This window comes from Python bivittatus, unplaced genomic scaffold (genome assembly GCF_059951505.1).
Source record: "Python bivittatus isolate LINGU-HERP-01145 unplaced genomic scaffold, Pbiv_v1 ctg000610_np1212, whole genome shotgun sequence".
NCBI classification, from domain to species: domain Eukaryota; kingdom Metazoa; phylum Chordata; class Lepidosauria; order Squamata; family Pythonidae; genus Python; species Python bivittatus.
This window is the reverse complement of record NW_028277088.1, coordinates 23,010,444-23,036,318: the sequence shown is the minus strand read 5'-3', so window position 1 is coordinate 23,036,318 and position 25,875 is coordinate 23,010,444. Positions and strand designations below refer to the sequence as shown.

The 25,875-nt window shown below is 37.8% G+C and overlaps 1 protein-coding gene across 5 annotated transcripts in view; it reads left to right on the top strand.

Moving 5' to 3' along the window:
• HEPACAM2 (HEPACAM family member 2) overlaps positions 1-22,287 on the top strand; it is a 34,130-nt gene extending 11,843 nt beyond the window's left edge. Inside the window, exons 4-10 of one of the 5 annotated variants that reach the window (XM_025166283.2) lie at positions 3,182-3,478; positions 15,918-16,043; positions 16,133-16,157; positions 16,280-16,317; positions 17,494-17,567; positions 18,359-18,468; positions 22,151-22,287. In XM_025166283.2, coding sequence (XP_025022051.1) covers positions 3,182-3,478; positions 15,918-16,043; positions 16,133-16,157; positions 16,280-16,317; positions 17,494-17,567; positions 18,359-18,468; positions 22,151-22,196 — 716 coding nt within the window. In that variant the 3' untranslated portion in view covers positions 22,197-22,287. Of the gene's footprint in view, positions 1-3,181; positions 3,479-15,917; positions 16,044-16,132; positions 16,158-16,279; positions 16,318-17,493; positions 17,568-18,358; positions 18,473-20,130; positions 20,958-21,522; positions 22,060-22,150 lie in introns of those variants that run through there. The other 4 variants (XM_025166282.2, XM_025166281.2, XM_015887958.3 and 1 more) reach the window with 4 other exon arrangements.
• The last annotated feature ends 3,588 nt before the right edge of the window (positions 22,288-25,875 follow it).

Here is a 25,875-nt window from a genome sequence, read left to right as displayed (position 1 = left end):
TTTAAAACCTTGTTAGTTGCCAGTTCTCTCAATAAGAACCAAGTAATGGCTGTACAAGCTACAAAGACCATATGCCATTGCTGCCTGAGGACTTAGAGTAATAATAAAGGTCAATCATGGTAAATACTTACCATCTGCTCAAAAACAAGATGAATTACAGTTTCCTGGTGACAGGTACAATTGCTTATGTTCCCACTGAGAAGTAAATTGTTGCTAAGAAGTGATGATTTATTGTTTTACAAGTCATTTAGTAAATAGGTTTTATTGAGGCAAAAGGTCTCCTCTGCTGAGAATGATGTTGGAAAAGAGGTAGTAGCCCTTCCAGAGACCTTTATTTAGAAATGCTCTTAAAACCTCAATGTATTTTATTTAAACATGCAAAAGATTATTTTAGAAAGAATTTCCCCTCAGGACCACTCACAGGCCATTAACCCTCTAGTGACTTCCACCTTCTTGGAAACATCACTAAGAAGATACAAAGCTTGTCATCATTTCTGCTGTATCAGCCTAACAATAGGCTGCACGATTCCAGAAGACACTAAAAGTCGCTAGCAGAGATCCTGCCACAGTCCTTTTTTTTTTTCTCCCTAAAAATAAAAACTGTAAAACTAATTTCCTGCAAAACAAATTTACTAAACACCTAATTTATATGGAAATAGATCAGTGCAAAACAAAATCAGAAACAGTTTTCAGGTTTTCAATCGTATCTTTTCTTCCACTGTGTTATAGAACCATTCCTTTTGTATACAATTGTATTCAATCTGCACCACCATAAGCTCTTCAAGGAAATCAGGAAAGGGGGAAAATCCTTAAGTACATGTCTGAGTAGTAGATACTAGCCAATTTTCTGGGCAGAGCAGATGGTGGTTCTATAGTGCCTCCAGGATCAGATCCAGAATATGACATCCTTAGGGAGACATCAAGGCTCCAGTTCCTGAACAGAACCCACAACTAATAAAGGGCTCCAGTATTTTGTGCCACTACCCCAACCTACTTTTTTTTTTAATACAATACATGCAGTGGCAAACAAATGGATTTAATAACCATTTTACTTTATAATGGTATCCCTGACCAAGCACTGTGAGCTTTATGGGAATTTAAATTTGCCTGCATAATTGGATCACTATCCCCACTATCCCAATCTGTGCCAATAAGAGCAGCCAACTCTGGAAGCAGAGGACTTACAGAGGCTTTGGATTCCCTTATGCAGGAATCTGATAAATTGCTCAATTCCCCCACTGTGCAGTGATCTCATACTCAGAGAATAAGGTTTCCCTAAGTTATGGGGGATATAGTGTGGCCAATATCAGAGGACTGCATAGAATCCTTTAATGGAACACATATTATTATTTCAAGTCTCACATCAAGATATGCAAAAACAATCAAAATACATTCCTGAAAGTCTGTGAACGTCAGCATGATTATCATATGAGCCATAGATGCTATCATGTTTTGTTTTATTAATCTAGAATTTATTGATCTAGAATTATACTCCTTATCACAATGTGAAACTGCAATGATGGAAACCATAAAGTCACAATACTTCCCAGGAGAATAAATCTCCTTCTGCCATGACAGATGTTAGATATAAAGTAGCCAAAAGATAATCCTGAGAAAAGGAAGCAGAAAGGTCAGTAGTAGCAATCAGAAGAGGGTATAATTATGTTTTGCTGTATCACATCTGCTATATCTCTGTTGCAAGGTGATCAATCCAAGCTACAACCTCAGCAGAACAGAGTGCTTCAAATTTAGCCATGAGCAAACTGCACTGTACTTGATGCTCCTTAGCAGTGCCAGACAGTCACTGTAAAGTACAGAAATTGGGAAAAGACAAAATAAGAAAAGGGAGGCAAGTTTTGTTAATGGCACGCGGCATAGTGGGACAAATCTTATCCCACTTCTGTCGTCAAACTGTTCTTGTGGCAACATCACTGCATGTTATTCTCAAGCCTAATGAATTTTAGTGTGTGTCCATGGCACTCCCTCCACATTTGTAGCAGCGTTATTAACGTCACAGGCTTCCTGATTTCGCTGGTTCAGAAATGCCCTGCATCACTTAATCCTGTGCTAAGCAACGATGTGGTTTTTTTAGTTTTATGTTAGCACAGTGTATAAACCTAAATTCTGTAGTGTGTAAACTGTGATTTTGGGTTTAGTGTATTGCATAAATCTGGCCAATTGTTTTTTTTTCCCCCAATGAATTTGGATTTAAAAAAGCATATCAGTATCATGTGTGGACATAGTCTACAGCTTGCTAAGCAAACCATAGTTAAAACAAACTCTGGCTTAGCACAAAATGGAAATAATACAACTTCAGTCAATCATTCTCTGGTTTCCAGAGCATATGTAGACCACATATATGCTTGTTTGTTTTAGCTAATGGTTCTCCCAAAATTTAAATCATAATATTTCTTTGTAGTTTTGTGAACCCAAACTATGGTTTGTAAACTTAGATTATGAATGCCTTGCCCATTCCTACATGGCAGAACAACAACTTGTCAAATACTTGTCAGACTTCCTGGGAATTCTGGAAATTGTGATCCCAATACAGAAAGAGAGTGAGAAGGCTTGCGGTATAGTTGTGCGAAATCCAGACAACTGGACAAATGTTCAGGCAAATCATGGCTTTTTGTATCCCATGAGCATAAGCACAGTCTTCTCTCAAGGTTCTCAGTGATCAGGTAAAGAATGCTTCTCAGGAACCTCTATGCTTGGGCAGATGTGGCACAGTACTATCAACAAGCAAAGCCTTGTATCAAAAACAACCACAGGTTTCTGGGCTTAGTTGCTGAAATTGACATAAATCAAGCAAATGGAGGTTATTTCTTGACCAGCAAAGTCAAGTTGCCAGGATGCTAACATCTATGATAAGCTGCAGCAAAAATGTTCATATTGCCTGCTAATTGCAAAAGAAAACACTACATATGCTTTTTTCCTTCTGTACTTCAATAGTGCTCTGAACCCGAGTGTGTGCATTCCTAAATTTTGGCCTTCACCCAAGGGCTCCAGTTTTGAAATGGACAAGAAAAGACAGGCAGAAGTTTTCTTTGCAGGAGGCTGGGAATGGGTTTAGGCTGTCCTTAGCAAGCAGTTACTTTGCAATGGAGTAAGTAGAACATATGGATGTCCCCTCTGTTGAATCTGTTTTCTTTCTCTTTCAATCACTGTGATGTTTATGAAGATGGACCCTATGGACTTTCCATAAATACTGCCAAAGGCCAGAAATTAGGAAGAGTGTTTACCCTTGATAAAGGTGATGCTGTTCAGCTGTATTGCTCAGCAGATTCCAATCCACCAAATATTTATTCATGGATCCGGAGGGCAAACAACTCCATACATCCAATACAATATGGAAGATCTCTAGAAGTTGCATCTGAGAAGGTAACACAGAAAACAGAAGAATACACATGTATTGCTTACAACAACATGACTGAAAACCATGTTGAAACCCATGTTCTGGTGATAGTAATACCAAAAGGTAAGAATTAATGGATACAGGTATAAAACAAATACAAGTTTACAGTGTAGAGAATATCAGTTTGGGAGAGGCTGCTGTATGAGATATATTGTGTCTGCTTAGCACAAATAAACATCCTGATCCCACAATGACCAATTCACACAAAATGCTTCCAGATAGTTCTATAAATTTTCTGTCAGTACAAACATATCATAGAGTTGTCTGTGTAGACCTAATTCCCCATAAAATTCTGGTAATGAGGCAAGGCAATTGCAAAAAAAAAAAAAAAAGCTTTGTCCTGAATATCATTGGAGATACAATAGTGTCTTGAAAGAGAAAGGAAATATGGAGAGAAAATAAAGAGAGCTGTGAACTTGGACACATGTTGTTGTTGTTGTTATACATGGTATGTTCAGATTTTCTTTTCTTCGGTGCTTATGTAAAAGTTATTGTTATTTAAGACCTATCCTACACTTGGATGTGTTAAGAAGCTCTCCTGGGTATGGAAGTAAACAGAAATTAACAAAGATATATCTTGCATGTCCAACATCTCAGTCATAAACAATACTATTAAATTTGCGTATGTGTTGTAATACAACTGCATGTTCCCCTTGAACATCACAGTGTGCTGATGTAGTTATTTGATCATGTTTGTGCCAGCATAGCAAGATTTAGCATTTGTACTTTAGAAATTCAAAATAGATCCAACAATGATAAATCAACTGCATGTTGCATTGTCACATTGATATATTACTAAATTGAGTGGTCCAGGACCTGCAAACCTCCAGTGTTTGATCCCTACTGCTGTCAGTCTCAGTCAGTATGGCCAATAATTAGAAATTATAACTTCCAGATGGTCAGAGATTCCCTACCCTTGTCTAGGGTCATCTGTTGAAAGAAGGCAACTGCATTTAAAAGAAGGAAGCAGAACCAGCCCCCCCCAAAAAAAACACTCAATTTTGTTTAGCTTAAATTATATTGATGAAATGCAATTAATATGATTGCTTCTAATTATATTAGAATGATTGCAATTTTGTGATAATTTTTAAAAATCTCCAATGGCCACATCCAAGGGTTTGGGGATTTGCAGGCAGCCCTAGGTCATCTACAGGCTGTACCTTTCCCCCCTCCAGTTTAAACTGACAAAAAATACAATCTTTCTTGCTTCTTATCCTCTCACTCTCTTCAGTTAGTATATCAGAAAACCTTGGTAGAATTATGATGGGTTCATCATCCCATCCCGTGTACTGTGGCATGACGTCATCTTGACAACTATTTTTAAGGAGAATGTCCTCATTATGTAGCCTTCATCTCATCTCATACCATTGCAGAGGCAGTCTTTAGTCTTTAGTCTTCTGCTGTCTTCTGCTGTTAAAGTTCCAGTCCTGAAGCCATTGTTAATTAGCATGTTGCTTTACAGCACATTTCCCAGGCTTATTTGTCTCCTGCATCACAAAGCACTGAGCCATTTGTGCTTAAGATAAACATGAAGAGCAGCTGCCTATTGTACAGAGGGATTTACTATAATAGTACATGAAAATTCTCTGCTTTCAAACATGTTAAAAGGATAATAGGCTACAACTGTACACTGAAACCAATATAAGGTTGAACAAATACACACACACACAAGCACACACATTTGTGTCTCAGAAGGAAAAACAAAGTGTACATGTTTCATTAGAAATAACAATTAAGTTTTCCATTTGTAGAACTAGAATTCTTTGCTATAAAACAAGTTTTAAACAAATGTCTAAGCTTGAAAAGAACAGTAAGATGTCCATTTTACTGATTTTTTTATTTTGCTTGTACACACATTTCAATAGTACCTTAATATCACATAATTATATCCACAAAATGGTTGCATTAACTACTATTAAAGATGATTTAATTAGCAATATATTGGAATTGTTGCTACTGCTCAGCTAAGTGACTACAGAAGAAAAGCATTATTTTTCAGATCAGAACTTGGAGAGCCAGAAGAGTTAGGTATGGAGAAAATTTGTTAATTTAGGAACAGATCGTTCAGAAGATACTAGAACATTCTGTTTCTTTCTGGACTATACTGAACCTCCTCCCAGACCATGATGTTCTCAAGGTGGCTTAGCTGTTTCTGAACCAAATCCTCTAAACTGGATGGGGTGTGGAGTACTCTGGGGGCCATCTCATCCCAAAGCAGAGCTCTTTTGACTAGAATGACAAGCCCACACCTTTAATCACTTCCAATTCAGAGGATTTACCTCCAGAAATCACCAAACCACTCCCTGGAACAGCCGTGGCCAGATAGGAACCAGAATGTTCCAGTGCTCTCCTGAACATTCCTGAGACAGACAAAATAAGATGAATGTCTAAATGCTGTCTGTTTTCACTTTCATTCGTTTAGGATTTTTAAACAAGAGTCTTTACTATTAGCCAGAATGAGGTATCAGAAAAGGCAGCAAATTGTTAGTTATTATGTGTAAAATGTAATCCTGCTATGCGAATAGGAGATAGAGGAACCAGTATTTTCTATGGTGTGAAAAACCCGGAAAAAAATGGAACCAGGATTTAGCTGGCACACAAGGTCTTCTTATAAGAGAAGCTGACTGTATTAAAGACTGTAAGCAGCTGACATTCTTTTGTTATTGTTGTTGCCATCAACTTTATTTAAAAAAAAAAAAAGGACGGATTATGTACATTGACTTGAAAGGAGACACATATCACTCTTAATCTAATATCAAACATCTTTTGCATGGCAGTTCAAACTTCTGGCAAAAGTGATCTGATCCTTTCTTTTCCTCTTCTGTCTGAAGAGGAAATGTGACAAAAATGTCTTAGAGGGAAAAAAAAAAAAACCCGTCCAATATTTTAGTTTACCCAGGAGAATCCCCTTCCACTTCAAGTGAAACTGATCTATTGTGTTCAAGGTTTTAACCTGAAAAGAAAACTGAAATAGAATAATATGATTCCTCTAACTCATGACCTTTAGATGTTTACAAATTATGACAAACAGTATTATTGATTTTTCTGCTGTCAATATTAGCAAACATAAAAATAGTCCTTTCTTTTGCAACGTGGGACCTGAGATGTCAGAAAAGGTCAGTCATAAATAACTGGTATCATGTAGTATCAAGAAGGATATAGGTTTACTTCCATAGCAACTTGTGCATCCATGCAGAAAATATCTAGGATTATAGGAGTGTGTGTCAGGTTTAGCCCAAAGAACTCCAAGAGACAATGCAAATTCAGTTCTGCTGTGTTTATTAGCTACAACCTCTAGAAAGAATCTCCCCAGACTGAATCCTAGCTCCCAAGCTAGCCCGTCACAACACCATGAATTCTTCAGGGAGGTGCCAGCCTCATCCTCTTGCACTTCCCACGCTCTTGCAGTGAACTAAGAACGCACTTATCTCCCTGAGCCTGGCCTTCATAATTCCATTCCATCACAGTGTGTGTGTGTGTGTATGAAAAGTTTTTAAAATGAAGATTAAAAACTAATACAAACTAATATAAAGTAAGGAAGAAAAAAGAAAAAGAAATCAAAGAGAAAGCTAAAAGTCCAAGAAAGAAAAAAAAAGTAAAAGAAAAATAGAAAAGAAAGAAAAAAGATATAAAGAAGTGGCTTCCGATCCCCTTTACAGCAGTTACAAGTATAATTATATTTTAACCTCTCTCTATAAAGTTACATCACAACTCTCTTCTTTCTATAATCTATCCTATCTAATCATCAAAACTATAAATTATAAGTTCATTTTTTTCTGTTTTACGCAAAAAGTCCATGAGGGGTTCCAGTCAGCAATAAATATATTGTCTTTTCTATGATCAAAGAAGTCAATTTGGTCATCACAGCAAGTTCCATCATTTTCATCAATCATTCCTCCACTGTGGGTATTGCCAAATCTTTCCATCTTTGTGCATACAATCTTGCTATAGTTATTGTATACAAAAACAAAGTTCCAAGACTTTTTTCCAACTGTTTGTCCATCAATCACAAAAGAAAAACCTCTGGTCTCAATTGTATATTAATCTTTAAAATCCTCTGAATCGGTGTATGTATTTGAATCAGCTATAGGTCTAATTACATATTGCAGAGAGAGAGAGCGACTGGGGCAGAAAGTAATTCTGGTATTGGACTATAGAGAGAGCCAGTTTGGTGTAGTGCTTAAGGCACTGGGCTAGAAACCGGGAGACCATGAGTTTTAATCCCTCCCTAGGCACAAAGCCAGCTGGGTGACCTTGTGCCAATCACTCTTTCTCAGCCCTAGGAAGAAGGCAAGGTCAAACCACTTCTGAAATCTTTCCAAGAAAACTGCAGGGGCTTGTCCAGGCAGCCGCCAGGAGTCAACACTCACTCAAAGGCATGTGTGTGTGTGCATGCACACACAGACACACACAAATTGGGCTATAGACATTGAAGAATTAAGAAAAAAATGGAATCATTAATCCTGTTCATACACTCAAGAGAACAAGTGATGCCCCTATTCTTTCCTGGCTCTCATTCTTCAAATCTTAGTGTCCTAATAAGACTTGAGGGGCAGAATAGAATGTGTGGGATATAGAGGGTGCCATTATACACTGTTCCATTCTTCTATGTACTATATCTGCTATTATCTTGTCCGTGGAATTCTTGAATGGATTCAGATATTCAAAAACTGACTGAGCACCTGCAAGGGCAAAAGAAAAGACAGATATATGTACTGTTGTTCTGTCCAGTGCTGTTATTTCCTTTCCTCCTCATAGATTCATAGAGTTAGAAGGTGCTGCTTAACCCATTAAGTCCAACCCCTTGCTCAATCCAGGTACTCTCATTAAAACATCCTCAACAGAGAGTTATCTAGCCTCTTAAAATCAGTGAAGGAAAGCCCACTGTCCCATCTCACTGTCAAACTCCTCACACTATTATGATTTTTTTAAAAAAATAATGTTTGTTTGGAATCTCAAATATGCTCCATCTCTCTCAGGGATTTCTACCCACCTGAGCTATTTTCCCATTAGCTTCTTTTACCATGTCATCCTACTGCTCTGAGTTTAAAACATCCATTTTTGGCATCCAAGATATTCATTGAACTATATTCAATTTTAGTACTTCTTATATTTCAAAAACTCCAATTTAATGTGGTTACTTCCCCTAATGTTCCTCCTATTTCCACTTCTTTGACTAAGGCTTGCCTATTGGTTAATAACAAGTCAATCAAATGTAGCTGATTTTTTACTGCGTTCTTTCTCTCTCTATAGGAAAAAGATTTCAGCAAAATCAATCAGGAATTTCCAGTTGGTGTTGGTTGGGATGGGGAGAGATCACTCCCTAGGCCCCTCCTTTGTGGGTTCTACTCTCTCTTCCGTCTTTCACATCTACATGGAACCACTGAGTGTGGTCATCCACCAGTTTGGGGTTCAGTATCATCAGCATGTTGTCCCCTTGAAAGCAGCTATACCTACTTGCTCCTTCTCAGTACAGAAAGAAAAAAGTGAATTGTACATTGCTTCTCTTTCTGAAGTTCTTTTTCCCCCTCCAAACTGACACCTGTTTCAATAGAAGAGAATATAAGTATCGCAGAGTTGAACTGTGGAGTCCTTGGTGCTCTCTGAGCTTGGTTGTTTGCTTGCAGACGTTTCATTGCCTGACTAGGTAACATCATCAGTGCTAGTAAGTGTGGGGTTTGCTCCCTGTTTATATATAGTAGTGTGCCCTGCCAGTATTGGTGGGGGTGTGGTTTTCTCCTTGCTAGTTCCTTGATTAGGATATTGTTTTCTGCTTGATTGTTTGTGTGGTGTTAATCCCTGCTTATCTGGTATTGGCTGCTGGAGAGGATGTGTTCTGGTCTTTTTGTTTCCTTCTTAGCTTTTTTTTTTTACTGTCTTTTTTGAATGGTAGGTAAATGTGGTTTATCTTTATGTGTCTATTGATGGTTGATTTGTCTGAATGCCAAGCTTCCAGGAATTCCCTAGAGATTTTGGATTTAGCTTGGTCTCGGATGCTCACAGTTTCCCAGTTGAAATTATTGTTGAGTCTGTCCATATGTTGTGAGATTAAGGAGTTTTCATCATGTCTTTTGACTGCTACTTGGTGTTCATGGATGCGCTTTGCTAGTCTTCTGCCTGTCTGTCCTATATAGTGGCTGTTACAGTCCTTACACTGTATGTTGTAAATGTTGTAGATGTACAGACAACCAACCAACCCCCTGATAAACAGGGATTAATACCAGACAAACAATCAAGCAGAAAACAATACCCTAATCAAGGAACTAGCAAGGAGAAAACCACGCCCCCACCACACTGGCAGGACAAGCTACTGTATATAAACAGGGAGCAAACTCCACACTCAGTAGCACTGAAGATGTTACCTAGTCAGGTAATGAAATGTCTGCAAGCAAACAACCAAGCTCAGAGAGCACCAATGACAGCTATTTATAAAAGGTAAGGCACGGGTATAATTTTTTTTCCTACATGCCATAAAGCAGAAGGAGAAATATTGTATAACAAATGTTTAGAGGGCCATGAGTTAAACACCTGTCTGGTGACACCTGAAGTGATAAATTATTATCTCTGTTTCTCATTTGAATAGATTAGCTGTCTTTGCTACTCTTGCACCCATACTGAATTTTTTCCTTTCCACCCTGTTCAATTAGTGTGAAAATCATATCTATAAACAAATTGCATATTCATTTCTGGAAGCTTCTGTAGAATTGTGAAAAAGTTTCTCAACTTGATTAGCATTACCAAAACTGGACTTTATCTCTAGCATACAGAGGCATTATTAGTGAAATAAGCAAATTTGTGAAGCCATGGCTACAGCTTATCTTTTTCATATTTGCACTTACTAAGATAGGGGATTAAATATGTTTAACTAAAGACAGGCATTTTAGGAGACAAATATAATTTATCCTGGCACCAGGCAAAATGTTCAGTCATGAAGAAAATATATACATAATAGGCACCAAAATTAACTCTTGGATGCATCAACACAAAAACATCAGTTGCTGTATTATGAAAGCACTTTCACCATGTTGTCACCAGACATATCTGTTCTTCTCCAGGAAAAACCAGCTCCGTCTGTGACACAGCAGAGCTTGATTAGTCAGCAGTTGCAGTGGCATTAACTTTTCTCCTTCCTTCTCTAAGCAGTTCTGTAATATTTTACATTTTATTATTTTAAAAGAATTGCTACGTGAACCTTAAACTAAATCAGATCAGCGGCTAGGTTCATGCAACAGTCATGGTTTATTGAATAAACCATGTGACAAGGTTTGCAACAGTATGCAAAACTAGGACCTGTAGTTTATCAATCACAATAGTAATGAACCATAGTAAATGTAATGTAGGAATCAAAATACTGGATTAGAAACTCTGAGTTGGAATTTCCTTTCATCCCTGAAGCTCACTGGAACATTTTAGGGCAGTGTTCCTCAACCTTGGCAACTTTAAGATATGTGGACTTCAACTCCCAGAATTCCCCAGCCAGCCATGCTGGCTGGGGAATTCTGGGAGTTGAAGTCTACATATCTTAAAGTTGCTAAGGTTGAGGAACACCATTTTAGGGCAGTCATTTTCTCTCAACTTCATTTATCACATATACCTGATTCATACATCATGCTAAAACCATGCTTTGCTTAAACATGATTTATTAACAAGCCACAACTGGCTGCTGTTTAGTTATGTATTCCACTAAACAAACCCCAGTAGGCAGTTTCACACAAAACATAGACGAAACCCAGTTGCAGTGATCTTCGGTGGATAAAGTAAAAGATATTGGAGAACTATGTGTATTTCATTGAAGGAAATAAGTTACAGTTAATAAATAAAACAAACTTGCACATGACACTTGAAATAAAAAGCATACCGTCTATCTAAGACGTAGTAAGCTAACAATTCTGTCAGTACTGAATTGCTAGAAGGAACACTGTTTTTAACAAAGCAATGGCAGAAAAAGAAAGTTTCAACTGGCTTTACTAGTTAAGGGTGGAAAACAGAGTGACTAATGTTCTTAGCTACATCTAGACACAACCTTTGCTTCTTTAAATTAGCATATATTCTGCCTGTTCCCACGTGATTCCTTCATAGAGGAAAGCAATCGTGCAAAGATGCCAAAGGATTTACTGTTGCCTCTGTAGGATTAGCATCATACCATATCTCAAAAGTTGTGTTGATTCAAATCTTGCAAACCCAATCATTGTGGTTGATAAACCATTGCGTATGGCTTTGTATGTTGTATATACTCAGCCAATTGCATTTAATCAGTAAATTACAGTTAATGATGGTTTCGTATGCTGTGTGAACAAGCAACAGAACTGAGTCAAATGTAATGCAAATTCATTGACTCATGCCTAGTGAGGCTTTCTACTGTATTCAGTTTTGTAAATAGAGATTGCAAAATTGACTTACATTCTGATTTCTACTAATATATGTGATCTGTGAATTTTCCATAGAATGGAAACTGGTTTTAGCTGTTGGAATTGCATTTACAAGAATGGGGGCATTTTAAAAAAATGCTTCTGGCTCCCAGCTCCAACAAACTGAGCTATTGCTGGAAGCCAAGCTCACATCTTGTAACCACTGATGAACTCTATTTTGCTCTTACTTGTTTAAAAATTATGATAGGGTTATTCTAAACTCTAAAATCAGTCAGAACTATTCTCCCTATTTCCTGCTATTTACCTCTAGGGATCGATGATGAATTTGCAATTACTTTGCAATTATTGGAACATTTAGTTTGTCTCAACAAAGGTACTACCGCTGTGAATTTTTGTTTTTAGCTTATTTTCTCCCTTCCAAAGTGCAACAGCATAAATACAGCGGAGACAGGGGATACACTCACCATAGGACTGGCAGGCCTCTCCCTTTGTTGGCCACTCCTTGGTTCATGTCTCATGCCTTTAGCACCGTCAAGTTAAGGGAACAATGTCTGGGCTGCAAAAATCTGGACAACTATTGGTGGAAGTGAACAGAGTTTTCTGTATTTCTTTGCTGCTAATGGAAGCTGTAATGCAGGAGCATAATGGAAGAAAAAAGGCAGCATCAAGTGAGGAAGAAGCTCCATCATCTTTCTTTTATAGCAAGGTGATCTTTGTACATGCTTAAGTCTTAAAGAAACGTTATAGGGCTTTTATTTGTTTCATTTGTCCCAGTCTAGTTTGAGCTTCTCCATTTCTGGCATCTGAGTTTAGTCCCAGGGAAAGTGCAACAGGAATTTCAATTTCCTTTCTGGTGCAGGAACCATTTTTGTCCCTAGTTCCCTCTCCCACTCTTCTACCATTTTTGTTCCTAATTTTCTATTTGCTTCTCCAGTCTAAAAGGAGACATTCTGCAAGAGGAGATAGCAGCTGTGACAAGGCAGCATGCATTCAGGCAATGAACAGATGGAACAACTTATATTTTGGTTTTGGTTTACCATGAAATATGAAGCTGGCCAGGATAGCTTACGGAACAAACTTAGTTACCTTGTCAGGAAAAAAAACAGCTTACCAGACTGTGTAAACCAGGTCACAGCATGTTGAATATGTTCTTTAGTGACCTAACAAACTCATACATTAATGGTGTTCATTCAGAATCCTCTCTGGCTGTTGCTGCAGCTTTCCTAAATAGAACTCTACATTGTCCAGTCTTCCTAGTTGTTGATTTTTATACTGACTTGAGTTCAAACATTCCATAGGAGGAAGGCACATATAGCTATTAAAGAAAAGAAAACCATATTATGTCGCAGTCAGATTATGTGTGAAGCCTACTGTATTTTGTGATCAGACTCTGCTTATGTATTAGATCAGTGTTTCTCAACCTTAGCAACTCTAAGATGTGTGGACTTCAACTCCCAGAATTCCCTACCCAGCATGGCTGGCTGGGGAATTCTGGGAGTTCAAGTCCACACATCTTAGAGTTGCTAAGGTTGAGGAACACTGTATTAGATTATATCTTATGATGTTTTTTTAACATTTCTTTCATGCACAATTCCTCCTCCCATCTTCTTCATGGCCAACCATGGCTGCCTACTTAGGCTATGTCTAGTTTTCTAACAATGTTTCAGTACTTGTTTCTCCATTCCTACAGATTTTAAAAGCTATCAGGGAATTTTCTTTGTTCTCCAGGCTGTTAGAAGTAGGGATGAAGTTTGAGCATCCCCTAATGGCCACCTGCAAGCACAGCAAATGCTGTTAATGGGAACATACAATAAATCACCCTTTAACAATTTTATCTGCAAAAATGAGCAGAAAAGGCTTTTTGAAAATAATGATTTCTGGTAAATACCTAAACTGGGTAAATAAAGTAGTTTCCTGTCCAAGCAGAAGGAGCAACTAAATGTTTTCTTTCCATATATATTTTTTGTCACCTCTATGGAGGGGTGGGGGAGAAAACATCCTTTTCTGAAACCCATAGGTAAGCAATCATTAAAGGTAATATTTAGTGTAAATTCTTATGCTCCCCTATATGGGACTTGTCTGCAGAAAGAACTACCTATATTTCTTTCATCCCTTGCTACTCCTGTCCAGTACTCAAGTATAATTTTATTGATTAGTTGACCGTATCAAGAAACAATGGGCATCAGTGGCAATCAAACAGAATAAAATAAGGTAAAATGAAGCAAGATGAGTTAAAATATAAAAGAGTGAGATAAAATGCAAAACAGTACTTGTTTAGATGAATGTATCAGCTTTACATGCAACCTCAATATAAAATGTGTTCACAGTTGAACAGCCCTGACTATAAACTTAGCAGTTCTAATGACTATATAGGTGGTTGCGCCCTGAAGGAAATAAGGTAATCTTTTGTTATGCTTCCAATGTATAGCTCTGTTGAGTAGTGTCTATAAATACTGAGCCCTTGTTGGGACAATAATCCCTACTGTATACAGTTTCCTCTTCCCAATCCCATAGAAGATATTCTGAAAGTTCAACTAGCTGTTTCAACCAAACTAGCTGTTTCAGCCAACCAACTGCCATTCGGTCAATATCGCACCACCTTAGTAGCACCCGGGGTAACAAAACATCCTAAAACAGGAATAAAAATAAATCTGAGCTGTTGGTAGGAGGGGAAAGCTACTGGCCAAATATTGTTCTTTTTGCACATTACATTCTTACTGAAAGCTCTGATTATGACATGACTTTATTGTTTTGCAGTCAAGCATTTTCCCCAAGAGCTGCAACCATAGTTGTAAGTTACACTATACAGGTAACTTTAGCAACTGCCTTGTACAGCGACCATTCATAGCTATGATGGTGATGAAAAAGTAACTTTGTGACCAATCCTTGCATTTTGAACCTTTGCAGGTCTGTAAAGCAAGGAAAGCTGAAGTAAGATTATAAACACAGTCACGGCTTCACTTAGCAACCACTTCGCTTAACGACCAAGTTGCCAGTCCCAATTGTGGTAGCTAAATAAAGACTACCTGTAGAGCTTTTTTGTGTGTATCTGGTTAGGAAGAGAGTAAGAGGATCCAGAAGGAAAGATGGAGCAAGAGTTCAGGGCACCTTGCTTATATTACAGGATTTTTAAGAAAAACTGGGATTCTAAAATTGACTCGAATCAGACTATGTGAATTAAAACTGGGTTCCCAGATAAGATTGTTTCTGAAATCTAGTAGAGCTCTGAGTTTATTCAGGGTGAGATGAGAGCAAGTATATGGAGAAACGGCCTAACTTAAGTTCCATGAAGTTCAAACCTGGCAAACTGCAAAATGGAAGGCTTGTAATTTGAACTATGCAGCAACCAAAGCAGAAGAAATTTGGTTCAGCTGCCCAAGATGGATGGTCACGTGGGAATGGAGTGATGGAGTCCTAATGCTGGATTGGTGCAGATGCCAAGTGTAAAGGACCCTTAATTATTATTTGTTTTGTTCAGAATCACTTAATCAAATATCCTATTATGCTTTGCTTTCATGAAAACAAACAAGAGGAAGAAAGAGAAGACCATGTTAATTGTTGGTAATATAAATGTTGAGAAAAAGTGCCATGACTAGCTGAAGAATGGAACAAAGAAATTTGACTTAACATTTTGTAACATTTTGTTACTAAAACCAAAATAACTACTGTAATAGGTGTCAATTGTCCCCAAAATATTGTCCCTCCATGTGCATATTCATAGAATATGTGAATTTGTTTTGATCATCATAATATAATAGGCACCCCAGCATTTGGGTTCCTAACGTTGGAGAACAACTCACATCAATGGCTGGGATTGGTTATTCTTAGTGGGGATGATAGAACATGTAATCCAGCAGTACCTCAGTGCCCAACACTGGGAAAAGATGCCATAGAAGCCCTCCAAGCTTAATCTAAATGAAGGAATTTGTTATTCTGGGTTTGTCTCATCAGCAAGAGACAATAAGTTTAGATGTTTCAGGGTCAGCTAAACCAAACTTGAGAAGCATTCTTTGCATCTGATATTCTGATTTCAAAGCAATTTCATGTGAATATTATACTGTATGCCTATCCAGAATTATTCCACAATTAACAACTGTAAGTCAAAGATTAATTTATCTTCTTCTCTGTTATAGGACTGGATCAGCTGGCTCAGAAAGGGAACTATGTGTCAGCTCTAGCAATAATAACTGGAATTTCCTTATTTTTGATAGTATCAATATGCATTTTAATATTATGGAAACGATTTCAGCCACATAAAGGTATGTTAAATGAAGACCCATTACCTTCAGAGTTTCTATAAATTACACATTAAAAAAAAAAAATTATTTTCTTTCTTTCTTTTTTACAGTTATACAGCAGAAATTGAAGACCAGGTAGAAAACTAAATTATTATTTTTTGTATGAACTCTACGTTACCTTTTCTTTTTTAAAAAAATCCACTACATACTGATTCTACATGGAATTTAAAATATTTCAATTTTTAAAACCTCTCTAGGCCTGAAGCAGATTACCGAAAAGCACAAAGCATTTCAGGTAATACAAGCATAAAATGGAGATAAATCCACCATAAATGGGAGGGAGGGAAGGGAGGGAGGGAGAGACTGACTGACTGACTGACGGATACATTAGGAGCGGTCACTCTGCAATATAACCACTAGGGATGCTTGCCCAGTGACAAAATGGCCAGGCAAAATCTCTTACAAAGCACCCATTTGTCAGAACAGTACTTGCTTCCCTATCTCATTTCCCACTTCCATGTAAATTTTCTGACCTTTGTCCTTTTGTGGAGGTGGGCAGATGAATATACTTTGAAATAAAAGTCTGGGTTGCAGCTGTTCATAATTTTTTTTTTTTTTTTTAAAAAGCTTCTTGGCCAGAAATGTGCTTGGAATTAAGAATATGCTGTAGACTATTTTGCAGCATGCCTGATTCCCTTTTTTTTTTTTTTTAATTAAAATGTAAAAAGTCAAGTAGATGAGTCAGGCAGCTTGGAAGACACCAAGGAAGTGAGGGCGGGTACATGGACACACACACACACACACACACACACCCCTACAGATATGAGGGGGAAATTCCAGTTCCAGGGCTCCTGTTTTTCTCTTAAAATCACCTCAAAAGAGGTAGGGAGGACAAACTGAGTTAAGGCTACAGTGCTAAAGAAAGCAGGTTAAACTTTTTGTACCTATTTTTTCCAGTGTATTAAACTGCCCAACAGTAATCAAAGCTACTGTTACTTTATTGGAAGAAAGGTATTTCCTTCTTTAGCATTATACTGAGGAGTCAGCCATTGCTTTTTCTTTTAAAAATCTGGAAATAGGTTATGAGATTTCTATGTGCTTCATCTAACTTGGAACAAAATTTGTATTTAAGGACAAATAAAAATGAATTTACTTGACTTTTACGTATTTACTCTATGCCAGTGGGAATACCTGTCCTCTTCCCTGGACTTCTGTTTTCTTATCATGTTCCACTTGGGACATTATTTTACATAATTTCCATCTCTTTGTTCCATGATCTCATGTAATTTCCTGTGCTTCTTTGTTTCTTCCTACCTTCATACTTCTCTCACTCAAATGTTCCCTGCCAGCTTCCCACAAGCAAAAGCACTCAACATTTTCTTAATATTCCAGTGGGACTGAAGCTGAAGTGTAATATGTTACAGTTGATCACAATTCATGTTTTTCTTTATTTAAACACCTGCATGTTTAGGACATGAAAATGCAGTGGATGATTTTGGAATATATGAATTTGTTGCATTTCCAGATTCTGCAGGAATATCAAGGGTAAGTGTTTGCATAATGAAATACAGATATTTGAAGAGTCAATGCTATCTATAAAACAGGATTGTAAAATTGATAGTTTAAAGATTCCCCAAATTACAATTCCTATAAATTCATGTTTTGAAAGTTTACTTTATTTTCCACTTTTACATCCAATTCTTCCTCCTGCAAGATCACAGTACAGGTGGTCCTTGGTTAAAGACCACTCATTCAGCAGCTGTTCAAACTTGCGACAGCGCTGAATGAGTGGTACTTATGACTGGTCCTTGAAGTTCTGGCGGTCGCAGCACCCCCACGGTCACGTGATCGCAATCCAGGTACTGGCAACCAATTCAGATTTCCAACTGTCACAGCGTCCCACGGTCACATGATTGTGATTTGTGACCTTCCCTACCAGCTTCCCACAAGCAAAGTCAGTGGGGAAGCTGGCAGGAAGTCAGAAGTCATGGTCATGTGAGGTCCTCACTTAATGATTTGCATGGTCCCCTCTTAACTTCAGTATCTAGGGACTGCCAGAACTGCCATCAGTAAGCTGCGCGGTCACATGAAGTCACACTTTATGACTGCATCACTTAGTGGTCCCAATTACTGTCATTAAGCGAGGACTACCTATAATTTCTATGCCTCTCCTTAGCAACAGTCTTGTTAGGTATGTTAGGGTGGGAAAGGTGATTGACCTAAAGCTACTCACTGAGACTCATGGAGTATGAGAGGTTCCACACTGGCTATACTATAGGCTTCTATTCTGGTCTTGCTTATTTATTTAAAAGAAAAATGTAATCTGCTTCTTTCAGGTATCAAGTCGGTCTGTTTCTGGCTCTGATGTTCGGCAAGGTCAGGATTTTAATGGCACAGTTTATGAAGTTGTTCGACATATTCCTGAACAAAATCAGGAACATCAAGAGTAAGTTGCATAAATCTGATATATTAAGAAGGTTATTTTGTTTTAGAGTTAGAGTTAGGGTTAGAGGAAAAAAAGGTAGGGGGAGACATGATTGATGAATTGATTGTCTATTATCAAGTCAATATTGGCTCTTAGTAACCACATAGATAGATTTTCTCCAGGATAATCTGTCTCCAACCTGGCCCTACAAGTCTTTCAACAGTGCACCCATTACCTCTGTAATCAAGTCCGGCCATCTTACTTACTTACTTATTTGTTTATTTATTATTAAATCAATTTACATAGCAACCCATCTCACCACAGGCGACTCTGGGTAGTGTAAAACAAAGCTAAAAACAGTAAAATACATTAAAATATATAAAACAAAGAATAAAAGGAAGTTAAAAATACTGCTGCTGGTAGCCCTCTTCTCTTTCCTTCACCTTTCCCTAGGAAAGACATGATAGTATTATTTAAATATCATGACTGCCACATAGAATAGAAAGTGAATGCTTGCTCTCTGTTACCATAGGGGGAGGAATTAAATATAGTGGGTTTAAATGACAAGAGGATAGTGTTCAGCTAAATACTTTGGCAATGACAGTATGGTTTGAGAGTATAGCTAATTACCTAGAAGAAAGAGTAGACTCTCCTATCTTGGAGATATTCTAATTCTGTATTTCCTGTGTCAAACAGGGAATGAATTAAATGGCCTTCAAGTTCCCCTTCTCCCCAAACACACACAATTTTTTGAGATTTACAGTACAATCCCTATGCATATTTCCTCATAAGGAAGTACGCTGAATTCATTGGAACTTGCTGCCTAGCTCAATTATATTAGGGAAGTGAAGAAAGCTTGGAGATAACTAAGAGTAGTTTTTTGTTGCTAAACACCTCCGGTATTCATAGCACATTCCTATACATAGCCTTGGAATAAAATAATTCTTAACTCAGAAACCCAGGTTATATTAATAGATCACCTAAACCACAATATATTTGGTTTGGTTTTCATGATAACCACCCAAGCTGTGTGGTTGTAAAACATGGTTTATGGTTTAGTATTATGTGTGAGGCCACTTCATCTCATTCAACAGTAGTTCAACCAACTATGATTTAGATTAGTGTGTTAACCATTGTAAGTGTACATATTTTGCATCAAACTCTAGTTGATTTTCCTTTTGGATTCTAATCAAAACCAAAGTAGGATGTATAAGCCTAAGGTCTGATCATCACAAAAACGTTTTGTAATACTGCTGTTCAGGAAGGTTATCGCCTGAGTATGAGGTTACAGAATAGTAAATCAGGTCCATGGATCCCTCAGATTTAATATAAAATAATAGTTAAAACAAAAGTGAGTAAATCTCAATAAACTGCCAAAACTGTTTACAAATCATCATTCTTGAGTGAGGTCATGCATTCTCATGCAAGATTACACAAGGTCTCAGAATAAAATTGCCAAAAATCTTGTGAGATTTGATAGTGTCATGAGATTTCAGCCATTGAAAATCTTCAGCAAGCTCTGCAACATTATATGTAATTATGCAGAGTTACACAATGCCTGGAACTACTGCAGGCTTGTTATTGTTTGTTACACATATAAATATTTCCTGAGTTGGAAAGGGAAGGCAATCATCTCTCCTATGCCCCAAGGCTGTGATTAAATAACACTCTTTTTCCTTCTAGTGGTACATGAAAAGAAACCTGGAAGCAAAACTATTACAACTGTTTCCAAAAGTAGAACCAACCACTGCCAGCAGGGAAAACCTCAAGTTCTCACCTATAATAAAAATGCCACCTCAAATTTAAGAAGCAAAACATTTTCTCATGGCTACATTTCTAATGGAAATAGCTTATGATTACTGGTTAGAATGTAAAAGTTACCACTCTAAAAGCTAGAGCCAAATGTTGAAGCATTATATGTTGTCCCATTTTTTTATTCTGGAATTTGGGATTATTGCCCATCTTTGCCTAAAGAGTTGGCAATGTTGTTATTTGTTTAATGCAATGAATGCGCTTTAATATTTTACATCAGCCTACACTGCCTAAAAAGGAAAAACAGCAGTATGCTAGCAATGTACTAAATGCAGTAATTTTTTGTTAATGAATATCTGCTTTTTTTCTAACACCAGCACAAACTAAGGGTATATCAGCAACTGAAATAATGTCCAGCACTCCAGCTGATACACTTCACACTGTAAATAATATACTTTTCTATATGTAGGCATTCAATGCATGGATTATGAAATACAGTACTTGCAGCAGTGACTAGTCTGAGGGGGAGAAGTTAAGATCATCATTCTCTAACTTCCCTCAATTCCAGCTACCTAAAATTCTAATCAGTGGGGGGGGGGGCAGGTGAGGAGGGGATTGTTATTAATTGTATTAATAATCTCAAGTCTGAGTTCCAAACATCTGATTGGCTTTTATTCATTTGTTTACTTTGAAACACTCAACATCACTTAAAAATTACTTTTCAATACAGCTGTCTTAAAACAACCATTTTTTTTTTTCTGCCAATGTTCACCTTAATTTCAGTCTGCCCAATAAATGAAGACAAAGTCACAGTTGTATTTTCTATAGTCAAGTTTAAAGAGACAGAGCTTTGGGTTAACGTTCGGAAACCTTTGGGTATATATGTTTGTGCACATCCAGCACCCCGGCTCTAGAATTTTACATCTCAATTTCTTAGCAAGGGGGTAGCATTTATAATCATGAAAGCACATCATGGGAACTTTCACAAAATGCCAGTCTTCATTGAGAACTTGACCGTTTACAAAATGGCTTGTTATGGTGGCCATATCAACCAGAAGACAACCTGAACAGAATACTTCCTGCCAAACTCCTAGTCCCCCTGAATGCTCTCTATTACACCAGCATACCTGTTTTTTTTTCCCCTAGGCAGACAAGTACATTTCCAGACCAAAGCACTGAGTTAAACCAGCCACTATTTCTAATTCCTAAAATACCTATGTTATGCTCAGAGTATTCTTTGGTAAATAAAGGTGTGAGAGGTATTTTACTTGGCAGCATGCTAGTTTCCAATTATAATAATTAATAAGGCATATTTTTAAAAAGCCAGGTATCCAGGAAACCTGCTGGGCGAAGGGGAGCTATTGTGTAGCATCATATCGCCTACTTCTTACCTTAGTACCATCTTGAACATGACTGGAAGAAGATCATTTTGATATCGTTTTTAGATCAATTTTACTTGATATATATCAAAAATAGAATTCTCTCCCAGAGTCAGAGAATTTGTCCCAGTGTAATAATACCTATACACTATATATATTTTACATAGTTATTGGATAACGAATGAAAATTCTGATTATTAAAGAGTAAAAAAATGAGTAAAATGTGGAAATATCCCTTCATGCAATAGAGTACCCAAAATTAATTATATTTGTCTGTATTGCAACATATAATAAAAGTTAATCAAAACCAAAGGTAACTTAGTTGTTATTTATATAATGGTTAAGACGATAGATTTAATATGTACATAGTTTGCTCATTTGCTGAGTTATGAATTTATGTAATCCATTTGATAAGATTTTGAATACAAAAAGTAAAATTCTATAAATATGCAACAGTGTATATTGATTATTTTTGCCCTGGGAGAAAGGATTTTTTGTTTTGTTTGCTTTGGTGATTAAGCACTTTGATCTAGTAGGGTAACTCTTCACAAACTCTTATTTCAAATTTTCAGATGCCACAAAAGTCTTCAGTGTTTTTGCTGCAATAGATTAACATAGTTATCCATCTGGAAAGAATTAATGCGGCATTCTTGACAGGCATGAAAACAGATATAGACCAACAGGCACGCTGACAATAAAAACTACCATATTTACATCCAACACATTATTCTTGCAGCTACCTCTTTTGTCATCCACGTTGATGCCTTTCCTTTCACTTTATTCTGCTACTTTTGCTGAAATAATTCTGAAGTATCATGACTCAACTAGTCCCATTCAAAGTGCACTGGGAACGTGTTCAGTCTATAATCACAGCCTGTATGGTGTAGTGGTTAAGGTGCTGGAAGAAGAAGGAGAGGCACCAGGTTCTCGCTCAGCCTCAGCTCCAGATGCTTCTTGGATGACCCAATCCAAGATGATCCAATCACACACTCTCAGACCAATCTTCACAGGGTGGTTCTAGTGGTGAAAATAGCAGGCAGCACTATGTATGCCGCCTCCAGCTTCTCAAGGAAAAGTGGGATATAAGTGTAACAAATAAGTTGCATCTGCAGACCCTCACTTAGTTTACAGAAAAGTACATTACAAATTAGAAAGAACCTAGATAGCACTCTTGAAGGAAGGTGAAACTCACCCCGAAGAGCATAGAAATTTCATTTTGTGCATTCATATTGTATCATAAAAAGTACAGAATACAAACTTCTGAATTTTTCTTTCTTATAAGTGACATTGAGTACATGAATGAAGAAGGAAATTCCAAAAAGCCAATCCCCACAAAGGTATGCAATGATTTAAACAATACTGTACATTTTTTAAAGTCAGTAAGTCATTCATGACATGACAGGTCATGTTGTAGTTCTAAAAGACTTCAGCAAATAAAAAGTTTGTTCCAATTACATCATAGAGAGAAAACTGGAACAATATTTCTTAGCATACATTAGTATTTCTGTTTCCAGAAATGGTCATTCACTCATGCTTTCCTATCTCTCAATCTCCCGCAGTCACACTGGTCCTGTAACACTCAGAATCCCCACTGAGCATGGCCAAAGCCTTGCTGAGAAGTCTGAGAGTTACAGGCTTTCTCTATCTGAAAAGAGCCAGGTTGGTGACACCTCAAAGATTTCTCTTTTCTCTCAATCATTTTGCATGTTTATAGGTAATCCTCACTTACTGACAGTAATTGGGACTGGGAACTCTGTTGCTAAGCGATGCAGTTGTAAGGAATGATATCCCATGACCACACCAACTTCTGACAGTATTTCTGGCAGACCCAGCTACCACTGTTAGGGGAATCCCACATGGTTGCAGTATCCCGTGGTCATGTGATTGCCATTTGAGACTTCCTGCTGGCTTCCCCATTGACTTTGCTTGTCAGAAGTCATTCAGCAAGGACTACCTGCATACTGTTGAATATTGGGCTACAATTAACAGCTTGAAAAACTAATATCAGTCAAGTCTTTTATTGGCTGACCTTTCAATCTTGGAATGTTAGCACTATCTCAGGTAGCAAACCTTGAGGGTCACCATTATGCTGTCTAGCCCTCAAGTCAGAGCATGCTTTCAAACAGCTAGTTTAATGTACTGTCCTCCATCTATGAGGTGGCATAAAATATGTATGCATAAATTGGGTTTATCCCTACAGGCGTAGGGATATCCTCTGCCTTATTAATGAAGCTGGTGAATACTGCTGCTGTAACAGTTCACTTTGGGGCTAGTTAAAGTGCATGGATTGCTAAATTTCCCTCTAGGTGGGGGAAATATCCACTATTTGCTTTCCTATCTGTGTGTGGGGCTGAGACAGGGAAGAAGATCAGCTCTGACAGATGGCTAGAGCAGTGCTTTAAGTCATTTAGCAGAATCTAATTGGAGAGGAGGTGTCCCAGTAAAGCAGAAGTTCTCCCTTCCTGTTTATTGGAAATTCCCTTCATAAACCCTGGATCATCTGCAGCAACTTATCCACCAGCTGCCCCAACCACCTCTTGTATGGGGGATCTCCCCAAAGTCTCTTGCTCTGGCCAGCACTACCGCTGTGTGCAACTAGCTACCATGGATGTTGTGGAAGGGGAGAATAACTATGACTTCAAAGATATATAGTCTTTCCCATCATATTGCCATTACCCACCACAGGCAACTGGAGGGTGGGTGTGCCCATACCACCCAAAAGCAGCCAATAGGTATTGTATTGCATAGATCCCACCCCTGTCATGTCATCAGTTAAATCACCCCCAAGGCATGACACATGCAACCTCAAGCCAGAGTTAGGGGGAAATGTAGATATCCAGCTATTTCTTCTGAAGAATACAAGTGATTATCCTGAAGCAGGACCCTGGAAGTGTTCATGCTTGCTTGTTTATGCTTGGCTGAGTCAGCTACCTGCCTTCTAAGGAAAGTCCCCAAGTAAATCCATTACTATTATGACATCTGCTGGCACCACCACTGCTGCACAGCCTCAACCATTATGGTGAGAGGCAATGGACAGCTGTGAGAAGACTGTATGCTCTGCATCTTTAAGTTGGCTTGCTGCTGTTATGTACAGTACAGCATGCTGTTTTATTATCAGTACTGAAAAGTTTCAACTTCTAGACCAGTTGGAAATGGAATGAATTAAGGACACTTTAATCATTTTCACCCTTAACACCTCAGGAAGACTGCTCCGCTCAGACTAGTTGGGACTCTTACAAAATTAGCTTTAATGCTTGGTGTGATTATTATGCTAGATGATATTGGAAATAAGGGGGAAATAATACCAGACTGATAAACCTCAGAGCATTAATTCAGGCTCCACTTACAGCTCAAGTCTTGTTATAAAAGTTTTTTACCTAAAAAATGTGAAGGAAATGAGAAGCCTATAGAACATGATATGTCACTTGAACAACTGCAGATGGCCCAGAAGGTAAATGGACTATGTTGATAACATAGCAGATAGCCTCAGAATTAGAGAACAAGAAGGGGATCCCATCCATAGGGTTTGGAAGGAAAAATCCAGAAGACATAGAAGAACCAATCAGCACCCAGGAAAGTTGGAAGGTGGTAAAAGACGACCAAATGGAAAAGGATCCTAGCAACCTGGACTCCTGAGTGGCCTGGACTTTGGAGTTGTTTTCCCAGAGGGCTTCAGCTGCCATCATCAACTTGAGTCTTGCCTGCATTTGTATTCTATCGCCCAGAATCACTTGTTGAGATGGGCAGCCATACAAATTGAATGAATGAATGAATGAATGAATGAATGAATGAATGAATTAACTAACTAACTAACTAACTAACTAACCAGCCATCCAACTAGTGCCTGCAACTCATGGTAAAAATCTGCTGAACAAAATTGTTATAAAATTGGGGGAAATTAACCTTTTGATTTGACTTGATTTTATCTTTCTCTTATTTAGGATTGCTTGCTTACTGGCTTCTAATAAAACAATGAAAATATAACTTGCTGAGCCTTGGTTTCCTTTCCCCTTAAAGTCAGTGAACTGGGGAAAGACTTTGCAGGGCACTGAGTTGCATTAAGTTGGGGAGGTAAAAGTAGCGTGTTTGCAGCTGATAAGTCCTTTAGCCAAGCCAACTTAGCAATTCACTTTTGAAGAGAAACTCATGGTGAGATAAGATTGTGAGACTATTCCACTAGCTGAAAGGACCTGTCAGAAGTCCCACAGCTGGAAAGTATAAGACTAGAACCAGCTGCCTCAGAAGCTGGATATAGATAAAACAAAGGCTTGATTCAACATATTGTATAAGGGGTGAT